Genomic DNA, 20862 nt, shown 5'->3' with positions numbered 1-20862 from the left:
TGACCGCCAAATGCTGAGGATCTGGAGAGGGGAGGCAGAACAGAATGGAGTGTTCTAGAAGAAGACAAAGCTGGTTGTTTGGGACCCTGAACAGAAGCGCTCCATCCTGCAACATTTTGTTGCAGTCCCCGTTTGTATCTTTCCCATAGATGCACAGTTTGAATCTCCCGTAGATTGTTTCCAAATTCCATTTCCGTCAGTGTTTGAGGGGATTTTTTCATGTGGTGTTATCAGGGACAGGACTGAAACTTAAAAAGTCTTTGTCTCCAGCCTTGATGAATTCTGTCACCCTTTCGGTCAGGGTTTGTTTTAAAGCCGTATACGTCATTCTGCCTCTTGCTTAAAGTTACAGAATGTGTGGCGGCATAGCTAGGTTTCGGTTCCCAAACAGAGCCATGTGGTTTCTCAGATAGGAAGTAGCAGCGAGCGAAAGGAACAACATGTTTAGCTTCAGATGTCCATTTCAGATTATTGGCTTGATGCATCTATCTCTTCTTCCTGCCCATATATCTCAAAATAGGTTTGAATATCCTTGTACTTGCTTTAGAGTCTGAAGATGTCTCGGGTGTTTACAACATTATTTTTAGATTGCACCTTGAAGTGATTTCTGTGTTGTCTGTGGTTGTCATGCCTGTTTGTGAACAGTTTACAGTTTTCATTATGAGGTCTAAGAAGAAAATGCAGAGAGGGAGGGTTCAGGGTGAGTTTACTAGTGTACATATCTTACTGTGGTTGGTTATCTGCAAGTTGATACCTGGGGGTTTTATGTTAAAGGAGCTTCCTTTCTAGGTAGAAATTTGCAGGTGTTTTGTTGGTGTTGCAATGTTTGTGTTCTGCCACTAGGTGCCGCTAAAGCGTTGGTTGCTGTAGCAGAACTTGTCTGGCACCTAGTGAAATTGGGGTTGCCGTACATTCATACCTCGGGTTACAGACGCTTCGGGTTGCACAATTTTGGGTTGCACACTGTACCGAACCTGGAAGGACCAGAACGGGTTACTTCCGGGTTTCGGCGGTGTGCATGCACAAAAGTGCCAAATCGCGGCCCGTGAGTGCGCAGACTACGGGTTGCGAATGCTGTGGGTTGCGGACGTGCTTCCCGCACTGATCACGTTCGCAACCCGAGCGTCCACTGTATTTCGAAGAGCAAAAAGAGGACACATTTGCTGACTTCTGCTTCTAGCTACGGATCGCTATGGCGACTCTCATTTTACATACCCATGAAAAGGAGGACATCTCCTGGAAAAGGAGGACATATGGCAACCCTAGAAATAGTTCAACTGATTGCTGAAAACAGCTGCTCCTTCAGTGATTTAAGGCAGGACACACTACCGTGGGCCCAATTCAGACAAGGAAGTATTACAACGGTTTGGCGTGACGTCTGACCTGACAAACCATGGTTTGTGCCTGCCCAGCCATTGAGAATGGGGAACCATGGTTTGTAGTGACTTTGCAATAACCATGGTTTGGTGCTGTGTCTGAATTAACAGACTGTAGTGACATATGTTGTTCTGCCTCCAAAGGGGTGACAGGAAGACACAGCACGTGGGGAGGATGGAGGCAAAATGCTGTGGTTTTCAGTCACATAAAGGTCATGATGAGATGCTTTTTTTGGTACAGGCGATGCGACCACGTTTGACTCTGCCATGTCCGTCTACAAGGTTCACTATCTAATAATCTTCATTCTTCCTGTCGCAGGAGCAGCCCTTGGAGTTGAAGGCCTGTACGACACAAGTGCCCTCGACTCGTGGGATACAGACCTGATGAAGATATGACCATGGGTAAGACTCCCTTACTTTTTCCAACCTTGGTTTCCTGCTGGTGGCAGAGCAAAATGGCGGACATTTTAAGTTCTGCCAACACTTCTGTGTGGTACATGGGCCATCAATCAAGCGAGAGAACCAAAAGGCAGAGTTTGCATTTGCAGCTAGATGCCCATGACTGGAATCACAATAGATGTCAGCCCCAGATTGTGACACTTTAAAAGATTGTGGGTTCCATGGTGGACAACAATTAAGGATTTATTACGTTTTCTGAATGTATTGGGAAATTGATATAGAAAGGTTTATTGTATTGTGTACATTCAGTTGTAAGATAAAACATATGCGAAGGGATTTGACAGGAAGTCAAAATTGAAGAAAAGATTTTGTAAGATAAAAGGGGGAAAATAATGAAATTTCCATTATTTTTCATTATTCTTTGTGTTTGTGTGGGTGGGTGTTTTGTATGGATTGTCTGGGAGGAAATAAGACGGTAAATAACAGATAACAAACAAAATACTGACGTATGTAATTTTTATTTGTCAATTATATTTTGTGGTAGTATGGTTGTAATGTTTTTTGTAACATAAAATCATTCAATAAAAATTATTTAAAAATAAAAATAAAAGATGGTGGGTTCCATCAGGCAACAACCTTAGGGCCTGCAGAGAACCCCGTCTTTCTTAGTTGAGGGGTTGCTTGCTTTTTTGTGGCATGGGGTGTGTGGCGTGTTACCTGCTTTTTTTGTCCATGTTTTTCCCCATTTTGTGCATTTGCATGTGCTGGTAGAGTGATAGAATGGTAGAGTTAGAAGGGACCACAAGGGTCATCTAGTCCAGCCCCCTGCAACGCAGGAATCCTTTGCCAGTGCGGGGCTCAAACCCACGACCATGAGATTAAGAGGCTCATGCTCTGCTGACTGAACTGTTGATGGTTTGCCTGGTTTGTGGGGAGTGGAGTTGTGAACTTTGCCATCTTTCATACTAGGGAATTGGTATTTTATTTAACAGGATTTAGATACTGTGTCATTTTAAAAAACCACCCTTCTCAGCAGCAATATGCTATTATAAGTAGCCATTATCAGTTTCAAACATTAGCTTCTATAGATGAGTTCCTTCAGAGTCTGTACTGGTGTCACCTTTTCTGTGTTGAATGTCTCACCTGGCTGTCTCACCTTTCTGTCTCTCACCTGGCTGTTGTTTTGGAGTTGTTTGTTTGCAAGCCTCAGTTGTCAGCATTCCTCCTATGTGTAACCGACAAGTAAAAGGGGCAGGAACCCTGGGCATTGGTTCACCATGTATAGGAGCAAATCAACAAAGACCTAAATCCTAAATATTAATTAAAGTTGAATTAATTTTACTCCCACAGTCTTTTTTTTTTTGCATGCTATGCCAGAGTGATAACATACAGATGTTTTGAGCAGAATGCTGATGTTTACTTTTGACCGCTACGTGGGTGGCTCTTTAAATAGCAGCATCACTACTAATTATCCAGGTTAACAGACTCTGTTTCCATATTCAAGATAATAAACTAATCAAACAAGAAAATTTAAAGAAACCCACCATCTAGCCGGATTTCCGACGGCTTGCTCCAACCAAGGTTATAAACTTAAATCAGGATGGGATGATCAGTTTCATCTGTATATAACAGGGTCCCCAACCTGTGGCCCGTTTAACCAGCCCACAAGCCACCCCTGAACTGAGCCGCTCACTTGGCAAGTCCCCGCGCACTGCGCTAAATGAGCGTAGCGTGGCGCTAAACCAGCGCGACGCGGGGACTCTCTTCTGCGGCTCCAGAAATTGCTTCTGCGCATGCTCAGACCCTGGAAATCACGCCTGTGCATGTCCGTGGTGCCCGAAATCGCTTCTGCGCATTCCCGGACACTTCTGCGCAGGTGCAATTTTCAGGGTCTGGGCATACGCAGAAGTGATTTCTGGCGTTGCGCTGCGCTGGCCCGGCCCACAGAGGATCTTCGCGGGAGTGATCCGGCCCATGCCTGGTAAGCTTTGCCGATCCCTGGTATATAATGCCCCATCCAATTCAGCATCCTCTTGACCATAGTTACCCATGAGATTCCTATGATAATGCCAAGGTTGCAGGTTTGATCCCCGTATGGGACAGCTGCGTATTCCTGCATTGCAGAGGGCTGGACCAGATGGGTCCCTTCAGACTCTACAATTCTGTGATTAAATGACTGGGATGATTGGCGGGCGGCTGGCTCTCAGCTGTGGGTCCGCTTGTTCACACAGGGCAGTTGTTGCTTATTCGTTTAGTCATGTCCGACTCTTGGTGACCCCATGGTCCAGAGCACTCCTGTCTTCCACTGCCTCCCGCAGTTTGGTCAAACTCATGCTGGTAGCTTCGAGAACACTGTCCCACCATCTCGTCCTCTGTCGTCCCCTTCTCCTTGTGCCCTCCATCTTTCCCAACATCAGGGTCTTTTCCAGGGAGTCTTCTCTTCTCATGAGGTGGCCAAAGTCTTGGAGCCTCAGCTTCAGGATCTGTCCTTCCAGTGAGCACTCAGGGCTGATTTCTATTAAGAATGGATAGGTTTGATCTTCTTGCAGTCCATGGGACTCTCAAGAGTCTCCTCCAGCGCCATAAAAGCTCCATGGACAAAGCCAACAGGCGCAAAGGGCAGGCCCACCACCAAATGCAGAAGTTAGTCGGTGGGCTGGATCCCTGAAGCTGCTGAGATTCCTCCTCTCCCGAATAGAGGAGGAAGGTGGAACGGGGTGTGTTTGCAGGGGATCAACCTTGTGCAATTCGGCTCCGAAGGCGATTCGCACGCCACACCGAAGGCACAAAGTGTTGACGCAGCTGCTTTCCCGCTGCTGCCCCCCCCCCCCGTGTACGAGAAACCAGAAACCTCAGCCAGGAGCGAGTGGGACGCAAGGAACGCGGCCCACTCTGGCCTTCCCTCAGGCCTGCTCTGTTTTGGACCGCAGGGCGGTTGCCGTGGCAACGGATTGCAAACCCCTCTGGTTATGTTTTTATTGCCGCGATAAGTGATAGGGGAAGCTAGCCTGGGGAACAGGGGAGGGAAATCCCTGTTTTAGAACTCAAATATCCTTTTAGCCATATCGGAGAACACAACGCTTGTAAGGTCCAGGAAAAACAGCTGCCCAAGTATTTCATTACGAGAGAGAGAGAGAGAGAGAGAGAGAGAGAGAGGGAGGAGGGATTTCTGGGTTGGTTGGTTTTTTATCTGCACAGTGTGTGGGCCCAGTAATGATATTCTTCCTTTTGATTGCCCACTTGTGCTGTTTTCCACCGTTACATTTATCGTTATTACTAGTGACATGTGTTTGCCATTGTGACGGGCAGAGGCAACAGATGGCAGTCCCTATACTGTAGTGCAAGGCTGGGGAATCTCAGGCCCATAAGCTGAATGTGGCCCTCCGAGCCTCTCTGCTTGGCCCTCCATGTGTTCATGCACCTGCTCAAGAAAAAGATGTCTCTCCACACGTACAAATCCCAAAATGGCGCCTCTCTGTATGGGAGTATATTGTATTTAAAAATGGTGTATCAGAGTTTTTAGGGGGCTAACCGGGTTGGGATAGCTGGGATAGCAGGTGTGTTGGGTTTTGAATGTCTTATGTAGATTTTTCAATTTCGTTGTTCTGTATGGGACAATGACAATAAAGAATATCATATCATATCTCTCAGGTCCCTGGAGGAATGTGTAAAATGTATACCACATGAAAGGTAAAGATAAGGGTACCCCTGACAGTTAAGTCCAGTTGTGAACGACTCTGGGGTTGCGGCTTTACAGGCCGAGGGAGCCGGCGTTTGTCCGCTTCCGCAGACAGTTTTTCCGGGCCATGTGGCCAGCATGACTAAGCTGCTTCTGGCGAAACCAGAGCAGCACACGGAAATACCGTTTACCTTTCCGCCGGAGCGGTACCTATTTATCTACTTGCACTGCATGCTTTTGAACTGCTAGGTTGGCAGAAGCTGGGACCGAACAACGGGAGCTCACCCCGTCATGGGGCCTCGAACCACTGACCTTCTGACTGTCAAGTCCAAGCGGCGCAGCAGTTTAAACCACATCGCCTCCCGAGTCCCACCATACCACATGCTAGGCCAAAGCTAAACATTTAAAGCACCCCCCTCCAGAGAAACATGGGAACTGTAGTTTGTTAAGGGTACCGGGAATTGTAGTCCTGTGAGGGGGGGAACTACAGTTTCCACAATTTTTTGCAGGCAAGGGGGAATGTGAACATATGGTGTATATGTCCTTTGTTGTGTCAAACACTACCACACATCTGCACAGAGAAGGGATTCGGCTACACAGCTGCAAATAAAACATTTTAAATGTATTGTGACGTGCAGTATACAAATATGACACTAGATGGCTACAGTGAGCTATGCAAAATTCAATGTGTTTTTCCAAACTTTTTTTTTTTTTTAAAGGGATCTTCACAGCGGTTTTTTTATATGTACATAGATTCCACCAAGGAAGCTGAGACCTGAAGCCACCTGGCTGCCTGTTTGCTGTTGCAGTAAAAAGTGAAGGCAGCATTTGTACAAACAGGACATGTTAGCAGTCATTGTTTGCTCTTAGCAGCCACAAAGAGCCAAGACTGTGACGACTGCAGTTTCTTATCTTAATCCTAGGTTTTAATCCGTGACCGCAGAATGCTGAGGCTTTTGTTCAGTGATCACTTTGTGCCCTCTGGACTGCAGGGGTCTCCCATCCTCACATAAGCCACGTTTGAGCGTAAGTCCTTGGGGAAGGACCACCAAACTCACAGGTGGTCCTGTTGTGTTTTCAAGTTTTAAAATAGATAGGAGACCACAACTCCCTGGTGGTCTTTTCGGATCGATATTTTGAAAATATAGCGTTCTATACCGAGTCTGCAAACCCTTTCCTCCTTTCGCCCCCGACCATCTGCCCCCTAAATCTTTCGAAACGGGGTGTTTCTGTTTCTTTTCCCATTGTTGATGGAAGCAGATCCTTGGAACCTACGGCAAATTTTCTCCCAACTAATAGCCTGCTTGCAAAGCCAACAATAACAGGCTCGTCTAGACCTTCCAAATGTTGCTAAGTTGTTCCTTCGTCTCTCCCATATTCCCCCCACATTTGACAGCTAAGCTGTTTGGGTGGTCTGATGCTGACCCTGTTTTCTCGTGGCTGTTTTCTCATCCGGCTCTCAAACGGCGAAGAAGAACTAGGAACGCAGATTCTCCTCTTAGCGATTCCCCACGCACACAGACACACGTACACACAAGGAGGAGCGGAGCCTGGGAAATCTAGACAGGATCTGAGCCTTCCAGAGCTGTCACAACTAGGTTGGGGGGGGCAGGTGCTGGTATTCTGCCAGGTGGCTGAATCAGCGGCAGATTTGTGGCAAAGGTTCGCGGGCTTGTGGTTAGGAATCTCAGGCCGGGCGGGAAAGCCCCAAGTCCAAGTGATAAGAAGGCAACCTCGGATCATGATTTCAAGCTGAAATTGGCACACTTCAGTTTAGAAATGTTATGTGAATGAAAGGAGGGTGGTGGAAGAAGGCTATATTCTTTAAAACCCCAGCTCCTCACAGTGCAGGTTCCGGGGGCCAGCTTTAGCTGTTGGCTATCTGCCTCGTTAATGCTGCTAGGGCTGATGGGAGTTGTAGTTTAGCGACATCAGGCGGGCCAGAGGTTTTCCAGCCCTGCACTGGAGAGCAAGTCCCATTAAGCTCAATAATATTTACAGTGGTACCTCTGGTTGCGAATGGGATCCGTTCCGGAGCCACTGTGGTGTAGTGGTTAAGAGCGGTAGACTCGTAATCTGGTGAACTGGGTTCGCATCTCCGCTCCTCCACATGCAGCTGCTGGGTGACCTTGGGCCAGTCACACTTCTTTGAAGTCTCTCAGCCCCACTCACCTCACAGAGTGTTTGCTGTAGGGGAGGAAGGGAAAGGAGAATGTTAGCCGCTTTGAGACTCCTTAAAGGGAGTGAAAGGCAGGATATCAAATCCAAACTCTTCTTCTTCTTCTTCCATTTGCAACATGAAAAGAGCGCAACCTGCAGCGGCGCGTCTGTGCATGCGCGGGTTGCAATTTGGCGCTTGTGCGCATGTGCGAAGCACGATTTAGTGCTTCTGGGTATGCGCGAGCGGCAAAACTCAGAAGTAACCCTTTCCGGTACTTCTGGTACACCGCAGGATGTAACCTGAAAGAACGTAAGATGAAGCATACATAACATGAGGTATGACTGTATATCTCAGGAGACACGCGCAGGGTTGCGCTGTAAGTAAACAATCCTGAGCCAGCCAGTGGAGAAGACTTGGAAGCAGGGCTAATAGCACTTATTGTGCCTGTCATTTACTGTTCCTCCTCTCTCACATTAAATACTACGCTAGCAACATGGTTGTGAGGTGGAAAAAGCATTTAGGGTGTGTGTGTGTGGTTCATGTTTGCAGTAACAGGACTATGTAGAATCATAGAATTTTAGTTGGAAGGGACCCCGAGGGTCATCTAGTCCAACCCGCTGTGATGCAGGAATCTCAACTAAAGCACCCACGACAGATGGCCACCCAACCTCTGTTTTAAAAACTCCACCACCTCCCGAGGGAGTCCGTTCCACTGTCAAGACAGTGCATGTTTTCTTAAACTCAGCTTTTTGCAAATCTTCTCATTTCCTCTTGCAGGCCGAGAGGCAAAAGATAGCATTTGAAAGCTAAGCAATGGGAGAGAAAGCCAAACGGGTTCTCAAGAACTGCTTGAAAAGGGAAGTTGAGGTGATGTGAAAGTCGGCAAGGGGAAGGCGCCACTTAGCTGGGGGTGCCGGGGGGGCGGGGAGTGAAGGTGGATGGACGAGTCCTATGGGTGGGGCAGGGGACGTGCTCGTTATTTTGCACTCATCTCAAAAACCCCACCGAAAGGTGGTTTAGGGCAGAACGGTGCATTTTGAGGGGGTTTCCCTTGAAATGTTAATGCAGAGTCATCAGGGAGTGGCAGACAGGAGTGGGTGCTTAAGACTTCCCCCTGGCCTCATATTATCCCCTACAAAGGAACCCATGGACTAGGTTTTCTTCAATTCTCTCCCCCTGCCATTAGTCTCTGAAAATGCAAGCTGAGGGGCATTTTCTCTCTCTTTCAGCTTCTGCCTTCTGGAAGAAGGTACAGTGGTACCTCAGGTTAAGTACTTAATTCGTTCTGGAGGTCCGTTCTTAACCTGAAACTGTTCTTAACCTGAAGCACCACTTTAGTAAATGGGGCCTCCTGCTGCTGCCGTACCGCCAGAGCACGATTTCTGTTCTCATCCTGAAGCAAAGTTCTTAACCCGAAGCACTATTTCTGGGTTAGGGGAGTCTGTAACCTGAAGCGTATGTAACCCGAGGTACCACTGTACATGGTTATAAAGACTAGGACTAGCCGCCTGAGAAACAGTTTCTATCCAAATGCGATTTCGGTTTTAAACACAGTGTGAGGAGTCTCTATGGGAGTGTATTGTATTTTAAAAATGGGGTATCAGAGTTTTTAGGGGGCTAACCAGGTTGGGATAGCTGGGATAGCAGGCTTGTTGGTTTTGAATGTCTTATGTAGATTTTTTCCCCTCCAATTTCATTGTTCGGTATGGGACAATGACAATAAAGATTATCGTATCGTAACATATTGGGGTGTGTGTGTGAGGAGATAACTGGGGAGTACAGAAGATATGCAGCACCCCTCCCTCCTGTTGATTCACCCCCTTGAGTGTCACCCATCCAGCTTACACTAACGTTATCCCAGTAAACACATTTATAGGACCAGCTTTACCTGTTGGCTATCCGCCTCATTAATGCTGCTAGGGCTGATGGGAGTTGTAGTTTAGCGACATCAGGCGGGCCAGAGGTTTTCCAGCCCTGCACTGGAGAGCAAGTCCCATTAAGCTCAATAATATTTACAGTGGTACCTCTGGTTGCGAATGGGATCCGTTCCGGAGCCAGTGTGGTGTAGTGGTTAAGAGCGATAGACTTGTAATCTGGTGAACCGGGTTCGCATCTCCGCTCCTCCACATGCAGCTGCTGGGTGACCTTGGGCTAGTCACACTTCTCTGAAGTCTCTCTTTTTTTGCGTTATAAATTTTTATTCAGTTTTCCTTTTGCTTATATTGGCTACAACCATGTTTACAAATTTACAGTTTTTGAACCTCCACCAGCACCTCCCACAATCATCCATTTTTCTTATTTTCCCGCATTTCCTTTATAGTATTGCTGGTTTACCATTATCTTACACCTCTCTAATTCTGTCATACAATATACCTTATAGTATTACAAAGTCTCTTTAAACCCCACTAGCGTTGTTTGTTGATCACATATAGATTCCAGATATGCCGCAAACTTTCCCCAGTCCTCGATGAATTTTTGATCTTTCTGGTATCTTATTCTTCCAGTCATTTTGTCCAATTCTGCGTATTCTATGAGTTTCATCCTCCATTCGTTCAAGGTCGGCATTTCCTCCTGTCTCCACCTCTGGGCCATCAGTATTCTTGCCGCTGTGACAGCGTATTGGAACAGTTTGTAGTCCTGTCTTTTTATCTCTCTTCCTGTTATACCTAGCAGGAAGGATTCTGGCTTTTTCACAAACGAGTATTTAAACATCTTTTTCAATTCACAATAAATCAATTCCCAGAATCCCCTCACCCTCCTGCAATCCCACCACATATGAAGAAGAGATCCCTCTTTTTCTTTGCATTTCCAGCACTTATTGCATGTCTTGTACATCTTTGCTAATTTTACCGGTGTAATATACCATCTGTACACCATCTTCATTATGTTTTCCTTTAGTGCTGTGCATGCAGTAAATTTCATGTTTTCGTTCCAAACCTTTTCCCAATCCTCTAATTGTATACTGTAACCAAAGTCTCTGGCCCACTTAATCATAACCGACTTAATCTCCTCGTCCTTTGTTTGCCATTCCAAAAGTAATTTATACATTTTCGAAATTATCTTAACATCATTATCAATTATATCTGATTGAAATTTAGACACTTTTTCTATATAACCTTTCTCTTTAAGATCTTTGTTAAACATTGCATTCACCTGAAAGTAGTGCATCCAGTCATAGACCTGGTCCTTAACTTGTTCATATGGCTTCAGTTTCCATTTCTCCCCCTCTTTCACTACCAATTCGCCATATGTTATCCAATTTGGTCTCATATTAGTCTTTTTTACTGACATTATCTCTAGTGGTGACAACCAGTGCGGGACTTTAAATTCCAAAATATTTTTGTACCTGTCCCAGACCTCTATTAAAGAACCCCTAATAACATGGTTAGTGAAACCTTTATGGACTTTCCTCTTCTCCAACCACAAATAGGCGTGCCATCCAAACCTATTGTCGTGGCCCTCTAGGTCTAGTAATTTGTTGTTATTTAACTTTATCCACTCCTTTAGCCAGCAAAGACAAGACGCCTCGTAATATAGTTTTAGATCTGGCAGGGCAAAACCGCCTCTTTCCTTAGCATCTGTCAATAACTTAAATTGTATTCTAGGTTTCTTGCCCTGCCAGATATATCTCGAAAGCGTTCTTTGCCACTCTTTAAACACACTTATTCCCCTGATTATAGGGATCATTTGGAACAAAAATATCATCTTTGGGAGCACACACATTTTAATTGTTGATATTCTGCCCCAAAAGGACAGTTTCATTCTACCCCAGGTTTCTAAATCTTTCTTAATTCCCTTCCACACTTGAATATAGTTGTTCTGATATAAATCGATGTTTTTTGGGGTCAGCCATATTCCCAGGTATTTTACCTTTTTGGTCACATCAATCCCTGATTCTCGTTGCAATTCATCCACTAGACTCTGGTCAATATTCTTAACCATTATTTTTGTTTTCTTTTTATTTAACGTAAATCCGGCCACTTTACCAAACTGGTCTATTTCCTCCAATACCTCATTTAAACTGCTTATGGGTTCTTCAATCGTAATTACTATGTCGTCGGCAAAGGCTTTAATCTTATATTCATTTTTGCCGACTGTCACCCCCTTTATTTTATCATTGTTCCTTACTGAGCCTAGAAGGACTTCCAGGACTATTATAAATAATAGCGGCGAGAGGGGACACCCCTGTCTGGTACCTTTTGATATCTTAAATTCTTCAGTGTGTATATTATTCACAATCAATTTAGCTCTCTGTTCCGAATAAATTGCCCTTATTCCGTTATAAAATTCATTCCCAACTTCCATCATTTCTAAATTTTTTAACATAAATTCCCACGATATATTATCGAAAGCCTTCTCTGCGTCCACAAACATTAATAGGGCTTTCTTCTCATTCCTTACAGACAGATATTCCAGAATATTTATTATGTTTCTAACATTGTCTTTCATCTGTCTGCTCGGAAGGAAGCCTGCCTGGTCTACATGTATTACTTCCTGCAATATCTTCTTTAATCTTTTTGCTAGTATTCCAGCAAAAATCTTGTAGTCTGTGTTCAGCAGAGATATTGGCCTGTAATTCTTTACTTGTGTCAAATCAGAGTCTTGCTTAGGAATGAGTGTAATAAAGGCCTCTTTCCACGTTCCGGGAATATCCTGTTGTTGCAGTATGTTATTCATAACTTCCTTTATTGGTACTATTAGGGCGTGCCTCAGTTCTTTATAATAACTGGATGTTAAACCATCTGGTCCTGGTGCCTTCCCTTTCTTCAATTCTTTTATTGTTTCAATTATTTCCTCATTTACAATTGGGGCATTCAGTCGGTCTTTCTTATCTGTCGGGATCTTTTGCACACTTTTTTCCTTTAGAAATCTTTCTATTTTCTTCATGTTGTTCTTTTCTCTGTTGTTATATAAATGTTTATAAAAATCCAGGAATCCTTTCCTAATAGCTTTAGGGTTTTCAACTTCTTCTCCATCTAGGATAATTTTATTAATTGTACTTTGTTCCTTCCTTTTCCTAATTTGCCACGCAAGCCATCTGCCAGATTTATTAGCAAATTCAAAGTTTTTCTGTTGCAGCCTTTTGATATTCCATTCCACCTCTTTGTTAATAATCATTGCGAATTGTGTCTGCAGGACTTTAATATTCTCTTTTATTTTTAAGCTGTTTGGATTCTTAATTAATTTTCTTTCATTGTCCATTATTTGTTCTAAAATTTCCTTCCTCCCTCTCTCCCTATTCTTGTTCTTAATCGCATTCTGTTGAATAAGGAATCCTCTTATTACCGCTTTGCTTGCGTCCCAAACTATACTCATTTTTGTACCCTTATTCATATTATCCATAAAGTAATCTGTCAATTTTTTCTTTGCCTCTTGAATAAGCTTTTGATCATCCATGAGATAATCGTTAAGACGCCATCTAAATGATCTTTCTTCATATCCTTTAACCTCCATTTTTATTGGACTGTGGTCTGATATTATTTTTGGTTGTATCTCAACCTGTCGAATTCTTGGGGTTAGTTCATTAGAGACCCAAATTTGATCGATTCTTGATAGAGATTGATTTGGTTCGGAATAAAACGTAAACTGCTTCTCCAGCGGATGTCTCAATCTCCATATGTCAATTAGGTTGAGGTTTTTTATCATAGTAAAAAAAGTCTTAGGCAGTTTCCCTTCTCTACTTACATCTTTTTCTCTTAACCTGTCTATTTCCAGTGAAACCACCCCATTCATATCCCCCATAAGTATCATTTTTTGGTCCATATATTCAAACAACTTTTCTTCCAAATTTTTATAAAAATCCATCTTATTCCCATTAGGTGCATAGATCCCGACAATTATTATTTTTTCGCCTTGCCAATTAATCTGTATTGCAATTATTCTTCCTTCTTTGTCTTTAAAAATTTGTTGCGCCTCTATCTTCTTTTTTACATATAGTACAACCCCTCTCTTTTTCCCTTTATCGGAAGATACAAATTCATTTCCCAGTCTATTATTAATCAAAATTTTTCTATGCTTTTTTGCCACATGTGTTTCTTGGAGGCATATGATATCAAGATTTTTCTTTTTTAAATATTGTTCGATTTTATTACGTTTCCTCCTATCGTTCATTCCATTAATATTCCAATTCCATAATTTTAGCGCCATCTTTCCTTCCCAATTAAAGATTTATCTAATTAATTATGGTCTGGCTTCTTCCTGTTCTTCTCCCTCCTCTTCTTCTTCCTCTTCCTCTTCATCTTCCGATTCTCCATTTTCCTTTCCCTTTCCTTCTGAGTACTTCCTCTCCAATAGACCGACTCCTCCTACTGCTCCTCTTTCTTCTTCTTCTTCTACCGTCAACTCCCTATAGCGCCTCTGAAATTTACTTATTTCCTCCGGACTAATCAGTCTATGTTTCTTGCTTTTATAGGTAAATGAGATCCCTTGAGGGAATTCCCATTTAAATTCAATCTTGTTCTTCTTGAGAATTTGGACCAATGGCTTATATGGGTCTCTTCGTTTCAACAATCTCACTGGAATATCTTTAAAAATGATTATATAGTTCCCATCAATATTTAGTCTTCTTTCTCTATTTTTTTGCAGAATTAAGTTTCTCATATCTTTATCTTTGAAGGTAATCAGACAGTCTCCAGGCATTTTCTTTGTTCTAGTTGTTCTTGTTCTTATTCTATACGCATTTTGAACTGATCTTTCCACTTCTTCTTTTTGTATCGCCAACCATTGTGCTATTTCTATTGTCAATTTTTCTCTGATGTTTTCACCTTGTGTTTCTGGGACTGCTCTCAGCCTGAGGTTCACCTCCCGTTGCCTCAATTCATTCATCGCGATTGCGTCCCATACTTCTTCTTGTGTTTTATTAACTTCGAATAATCCTGTTTTTAATTTCTCTTCTTCCCGTTTCACTTCCTTCATTTCTGCTCTTGTTTTTTTCATTCCTTCTTCCAGAGATTGTGTTCTTTTGGAAACATCTTTAATTTGACCTCTTAGCTCTCTTACCGTTTCATCAATCTTTTGGTCCATTTTCCCAATTCTCGTATCCACCTGTTCTATTCTTGTATTCACATGCTCCAGTTTATCCTCCATATTCTTTTCGCTCTGTCTAATTTCAGCAAACATTTTCAAAATTTCTGTCTTGAAGTCTGCATCTGGTTTAGACCCTCTCCTATCTCCTGGTGTTCCACCCTCCCCGCCTTTCTTAGGTATGTGGGACATCCTTCCAATATAACCTTTAATAACCTTTAGTAGGGGTTGACACAACCCTAATGTTACTCAGCTTTTTATAGGTTCCCACCTTACTCAGTTACAATATTCAAAATCCAATTCAGTATCCCTAGTCCCTATAAGTTTGGCTTGGGAGTATCAATATTAAACCTTTTACCAAAAGTTCGATATTGAACCTTTTTACCAAAAGTTTCAGATTCCTCCCCTCTTTAGAATCGAGGGAGGGTGGTTGATTACATCCGGAAGGCCTCCAAAAAAGAGAAGGAAAAAAAGGGAAAGGGGAAAATAAAAAGTAAAGAAGGAGAATATTCTTCTTGCCACAAATTAGGCTACTCCCTTTAGATATCGCAGTTCCCCAATTATAATCAGTTGTATTGCCAGGGAGTGCCAGCTAATATATGTAACAAAAAAAGAGTAAAAAAGAAAAGAAATTCAAAGTTCAGAGTTCCAGTCACAGAAAAAAGAAGAGCAAGGAAAAAAAAAAAACCTTCTGCCCCCAATTGGGCTAATCCTTATAAGATCTTGTAGATTAGTTGTAAAACCTTGTTTAGTCCAACCTCCAAGCAGAGGGATCCAGTGGAGCACAAATAACAGGTGCAAGGCCAATTGAAGAGAAGAGATAGAAAACAAGTTGTAATTATCCTCCTGACCACTGAGTGGCTAAAGCCCCTGAAAACTGACTGGGCAAAGTATGGAGGAGGGGAAAAATGAGACGTGGTACAGTAAAAATGAGGGGTATTTCAAACTGCCAAGCCCTTTCTTCAACTCTCTTATGCTAGTTAGAGAGCCAATATTGTAAATTGAGTCCAAAAAAAAACTATCTGTAGGGCACCAGAAAAAAATTTTTACAAAACAAGGCAAAGGCAGGAAAAGAGGAAACCCAAAAAACTAACCGTATAATGGAGTCGACAGTACTTCCTCTGCTACGCAGACTTTTTTAAAGAAAAAGAATTGCAGTCCTGCTTTCAGCTTCCTCTTTCAAAATTCCAAAGAGGACCTTGAAGTAACAAATCTTGTCCCTCTGTTTCCCCCTTCTAACTTGAATTCTTACACAGTCAAAGAATTAATTTTTCAGATAGTTTGTAGCAGCTTGAAGGGGAAAAAAAAACAATAGCCGCTAGTGGCAACACACTTTCACTTTTAGCAACTTTGCTTCCCCAGTGCGCATAAATTGACTGGAGATAGCGCCGGTCTTGCAATTGCTTACTTGTCCTCCGGTGCTTTTCTTTAAAGTTCTGATTTGTTTTATATTAATTTGAGCCCGAATTCCTTGGTTTCGAGAGTTGTGAGCTCCCCCGGCAAGCTCGGGGCTTCGTTTCCCGGAGTTAGCTATGGCTTCCCCTCAGCCCGCTTCTCCTCCCCGCCGCTCTCTTCGCTCCGTTGGAGTTACCTGGCGGCCGGGTGGTCTGCGTTATGGCTCTCCGCGGGAACCTGAGTGTCTGAACACCCTCCAGACACTACTTCAGGGGGTCACTGCGCCCAAAGACCCCCCTAAATCCTCCGAAAAACCCGGGATTCTCCACCTGGAAGCAATCCCCGCTTGCGATGGCGTCGCTCACAACCGGAAGTTTTCTCTCTGAAGTCTCTCAGCCTCACTCACCTCACAGAGTGTTTGTTGTGGGGGAGGAAGGGAAAGGAGAATGTTAGCCGCTTTGAGACTCCTTCGGGTAGTGATAAAGCGGGATATCAAATCCAAACATGCACCTGGGCCGTGCCGCTTTGCACTGCAAGCGGAGAGAGGGCTCACATCACCGAAACACTTCTCCATGGAGAGATGATTGTGTTGCCATCCTCAGAGAAGACACAGAGAGAGCACTTGCCACTGGCAAGCAGGCTTCTGGGGTCGTTGCCAGCCGTTCCCCACACATTTTCTGCCTTAACTTTTCAGCCATAAGAACGAGGAATGTGCCAATGTTTTCAAATGCACCGGATACCAATGTCCTCGGTGAGCAGAAGGCAGACAGTCCTGTCTTTGTGCTGGCGCTGGGACTTGAGTTACGTTGCCTTCTGGCTTTTGTCTGTGTTGCTGTCCTGAATTCCTTGCCACGGCTGTCAATTTCAGCACCTGGCACACAGCTCCCTCACCTTCCCCTGCCCCGAACTTAGCGAGGGGTCTTGTGCCAGCTGCTGCCCCAGCAATGGTGCAGGTGCCAGGTGTAGATATCTAATGCTTATTTCCCCTAAACTGATTTTTGAATTTTGAATTTTTATACCGTTGTTATACTGAATTTTATGCTGCTTTTATAATTAAGTGTTTTAAATTTGTTGTTAGCCGCCCTGATCCTGGTTTTGAACCGGGAAGGGCGGAGTATAAATAAAAATTATTATTATTATTACTACTACTACTACTATTATTATTATTACCAAGACCCACACCCCAGCAGGAGGCACCCCACAACCCCTCAAAGCTCACTGCCCCTGCTTTCCTCCTCCTTTTTGCCACTGTTCCACTATTCTCTCTGAGTGGTCAGGAAATTGCAAGAAAGATGAGAGAGGGCAGTGAAGAGGGACCTCCAACTTGTGAGCCTGATTAGCCCCACCGGTCCTCCCCATTTGGCCTGTGAGGCTGCTTCCGTCTTGCCCTGCCAACCCAATATGCTACATCTGATGACGTCAGTTACGACTTCATGGGTGGAACAGGCAAAGGCGAGGCTGAAAAGCCGTGGGAGCAACAACGTGTGATGGCCTGGGACTTGGGCTTGGACTCAGAACCGGAGAAGTCTTGGTCCGCACCAGATCCTCTGTCTCAGGCGGCATCTGAACCGAGTATGGGTCCTGATTATGAAGAGCCCCAGTCTGCACAGGTTCCCCTGCAACAAACACCAGCTGGGCCGAGTCAGGGGCCTGAGCCTGCCCTGGCTCCAGATGCGGGGATGACCTCGTTGCCTTCAGCTGGGCCATCACTTGCAGCTGCTCCACTACCAGTTGGGTCAGGGAAGGCTGAGGCGGTGTGTCTAGTAACACACCGACGTCTCCCGAGCTGCAGAGACTGAGGTCTGAGAGAAGGAGAGACCTGAGTACTCGCAGGAGGAGTGCTCGCCTTCGGGTGAGAAGGGAGGTGAGTCACTGGGGGATCAGGACCGTCCGTTACCCCATCAGAGATAAAAGGCTGCTGGACCTCAGCCCAAGTTGTGGGAGCAACATTGCTGCTTGCTGGAACCTGCCTGTTACCCTGTGCCTGACCTAGCCTGGTTTCCTGCCTTGGCCCTGTTGGACTGACTCCTTGTGGAATCCTTGGATTTGGGACCGGACCTGGACCGCGTTGCTTGGGTTAACCCCTGGGCCCAGCACACAACGATCGGTTGTGAAAGCTCTGGGGATCAGCAGATTGCCGTGGCTTTCAAAGATTGCAACATATTCCACTTGCCTTGCGCCCTGACCACAGATTCATAGAATCTTAGAGGTGGAAGGGACCCTGAGGGTCCTTTAATCCAATCTCCTGCAATGCAGGAATCTCATCCATAACAGATGGCCACCCAACCTCTGCTTAAAAACCTCCAAGGAAGGAGAGTCCACAGCCTCCCAAAGGAGATTGCGAAGGACGGTTCACAGCCAGTTATCCAAATGAATGGACTGCAGCGACAGAAGAAAACTAAATCAAAACTAACCTAGGACCAGCCCTGTCCAGGAAGATTGTTCCATAATTTGGCACTTCTAATAGTAGGGATGCGGGTGGCGCTGTGAGTTAAACCACAGAGCCTAGAACTTGCGAATCAGAAGGTTGGCGGTTCGAATCCCCGTGATGGGTTGAACTCCTGTTGCTTGGTCCCTGCTCCTGCCAACCTAGCAGTTCAAAAGCACGTCAAAGTTCAAGTAGATAAATAGGTACTGCTCCGGCGGGAAGGTAAACGGTGTTTCTGTGCGCTGCTCTGGTTCGCCAGAAGCGGCTTAGTCATGCTGGCCACATGACCCGGAAGCTGTACGCTGGTTCCCTCGGCCAATAAAGCAAGATGAGCGCCGCAACCCCAGAGTCATCCACGACTGGACCTAATGGTCAGGGGTCCCTTTACCTTTACCTAATAGCGGAGTGCCTTTTTTCTGATGTGGGACAATTAATCCCCATTCCCTGTTCTTGTGTCATTCTGCAAGCCTTCAAGATGGCGGTTCTTTTTGCTCACCTGACATGTTTCAGGGTTCCCGGTCATATGCTACCTTTTTGCAGGTCAGTGAGGAACTTGTGTCCCTTATAAAGCACTTACTACAAAAGGCTTCCTGAACTCCGCTTGAAAAGAGCTGTTTGGGGCAGAGACTTGGAGAACATCGCAGCAGGTCCTGCTTGTTCTCAGAGGCAATTACTGGAAGGTTTGTTCCATTCAAACCTGATCCTGATTCCACTTTTACAAGTAGGGATGGGTGGTTCTGTTGGTTTCGGTTCTTTCAGTTTCTAATTTTTCAAATCTTCAATTCAGTTCTTCGCATTTCTGCAACAATTTGTGGGTTGTTTATTTATTTAAATCCTCAGGAAAATTTCCCAGCCTTTCAGAGCACATTTCTCCTGACGTGCAAATGCTTGTATGCAGTTTTGCCGAATGCATACATTTTTGCTAAGCATATAGTGCATTTTGTGTGTGTTATTTTCACTAACACATGCATTTTCAGGCACACTTTTTCTGCACATTACTTGGCTGAAAAACCGCACCGCAAAATTCAGAGAACTGCAGATTTTGAAGTATGGATTTCAGTCCACAGATCATTTCAGAAAGTTCAGATTTGATAGGTTTGCTTTTAAATGCAAACGGAGTCAAATTTCTCCCCCTCCCACCCCTTACTGTTTGGGCCTTGATTGAACTGGTTGCTCAAATAGCACACCTGCCCCTTCAGGGAAGCCTTTTGCTTTTGGGGGTAGGAGGTGGACCCCAAGAGCCAGGATTAATCCATTTCTGCCCAAGATCCTTTGTAAACAGGACTGGCAGCAGCTTTGCAAACCGTGATGCCAACTCTTCTGATCTGTCTTCTCCAATGAATTCTGATTATTATTATTTTGGGAGGACTTGGAGGTTGAGCATCGCTCCACCGATGCTTTAACAAACAAGTTTTCTTATTGTTTAAGCCACACACACAGGACTGTCTGAAGGAGCATCCTGTCATCTATTTCTGTTTACAGAACTCAGGAGAAAGGGGTTTCCTGAAGTACAAATGTTTTTGGAGATCAAGCAGAGGGGGAAGCGACTCTTCCGCGAATCAGTGTGGTCTTCCCTGGTTAGTTCATCCTTCTGGACTGCTGCTGAGGGAGAAAAACACAGGGCTGTACATTTTCCAGTCACTGAAGGCAGATGTTGTCTTTAAGCCACCTGACTGACGGGCAACAGTAGAGCCAGCAGGACAAGGCCTGGAGCAAGATTTGAATGGTTTTGGGTAAAACCGTGCTAGCTTAGTAGAACACGTAGGCCGTAGTTGCACACATAAAACCCCTGGATTCAGCAACTGGCATATCTGGTTAAAACCAAAATCTTGTAGAAGGGTGAGGAAAGATCTCCCACTGCCCATGAGAAAAGGCAAGGTAGCTCAGTGATCTGACCTGTTGGCCATCTGTCACGGATGATTTAGATGAGATTCCTGCATTGAAGGGGGTTTGACTAAATGACCGTTGGAGGTCCCATCCAACTCGACAATTCTATGATTCTATGTCCTGGTATAAGGCTACTCTTGATATCCTCACAAGCTCTTGTGCTTTCTAGGTTTTTATCTCTATGGATATGAATATTGCACGTGTGAGGGAGAGGGAAACAGAGACCTGTTTTGCGCATTTGGAGAAGCCGTAAACCAAGAGCTTATTATGCGCGAGGGAATTGCTGCCACTTTGCTCCAACACATGCCTCCTGGCTCACGCTGGAGAGAAGCAGTCGTCTGCATTCATCACCTGAGGCCCTTCTTCATGTGCCCCCTCCACAAGAGGTTTGGAGGGTGGCAATACGAGAACAGGGCCTTTTTTGTGGTGGCTCCTCATTTGTGGAATGCTCTCCCCAGGGAGACTCGCCTGGCGCCTTCATTATACACCTTTAGGCACCAGATGAAAATATTTC

General features: G+C 44.7%; 1 protein-coding gene across 1 annotated transcript in view; it reads left to right on the top strand.

Annotated features, from left to right (window-relative positions):
- LOC308459058 (mitogen-activated protein kinase kinase kinase 3-like) overlaps positions 1-20862 on the top strand; it is a 118147-nt gene that overhangs the window by 41389 nt on the left and 55896 nt on the right. Inside the window, exon 2 of the mRNA XM_080974116.1 lies at positions 1702-1778. Within this exon, the coding sequence (XP_080830242.1) occupies positions 1769-1778 (10 nt within the window). The 5' untranslated portion in view covers positions 1702-1768. The remainder of the gene's footprint in view (positions 1-1701; positions 1779-20862) is intronic.

This window comes from Podarcis pityusensis, assembly GCF_964106645.2.
Source record: "Podarcis pityusensis genome assembly, chromosome: 12".
Taxonomy (NCBI): domain Eukaryota; kingdom Metazoa; phylum Chordata; class Lepidosauria; order Squamata; family Lacertidae; genus Podarcis; species Podarcis pityusensis.
Note: the sequence above shows the minus strand (reverse complement) of the source record. Positions and strands in the feature narration are given on the sequence as shown.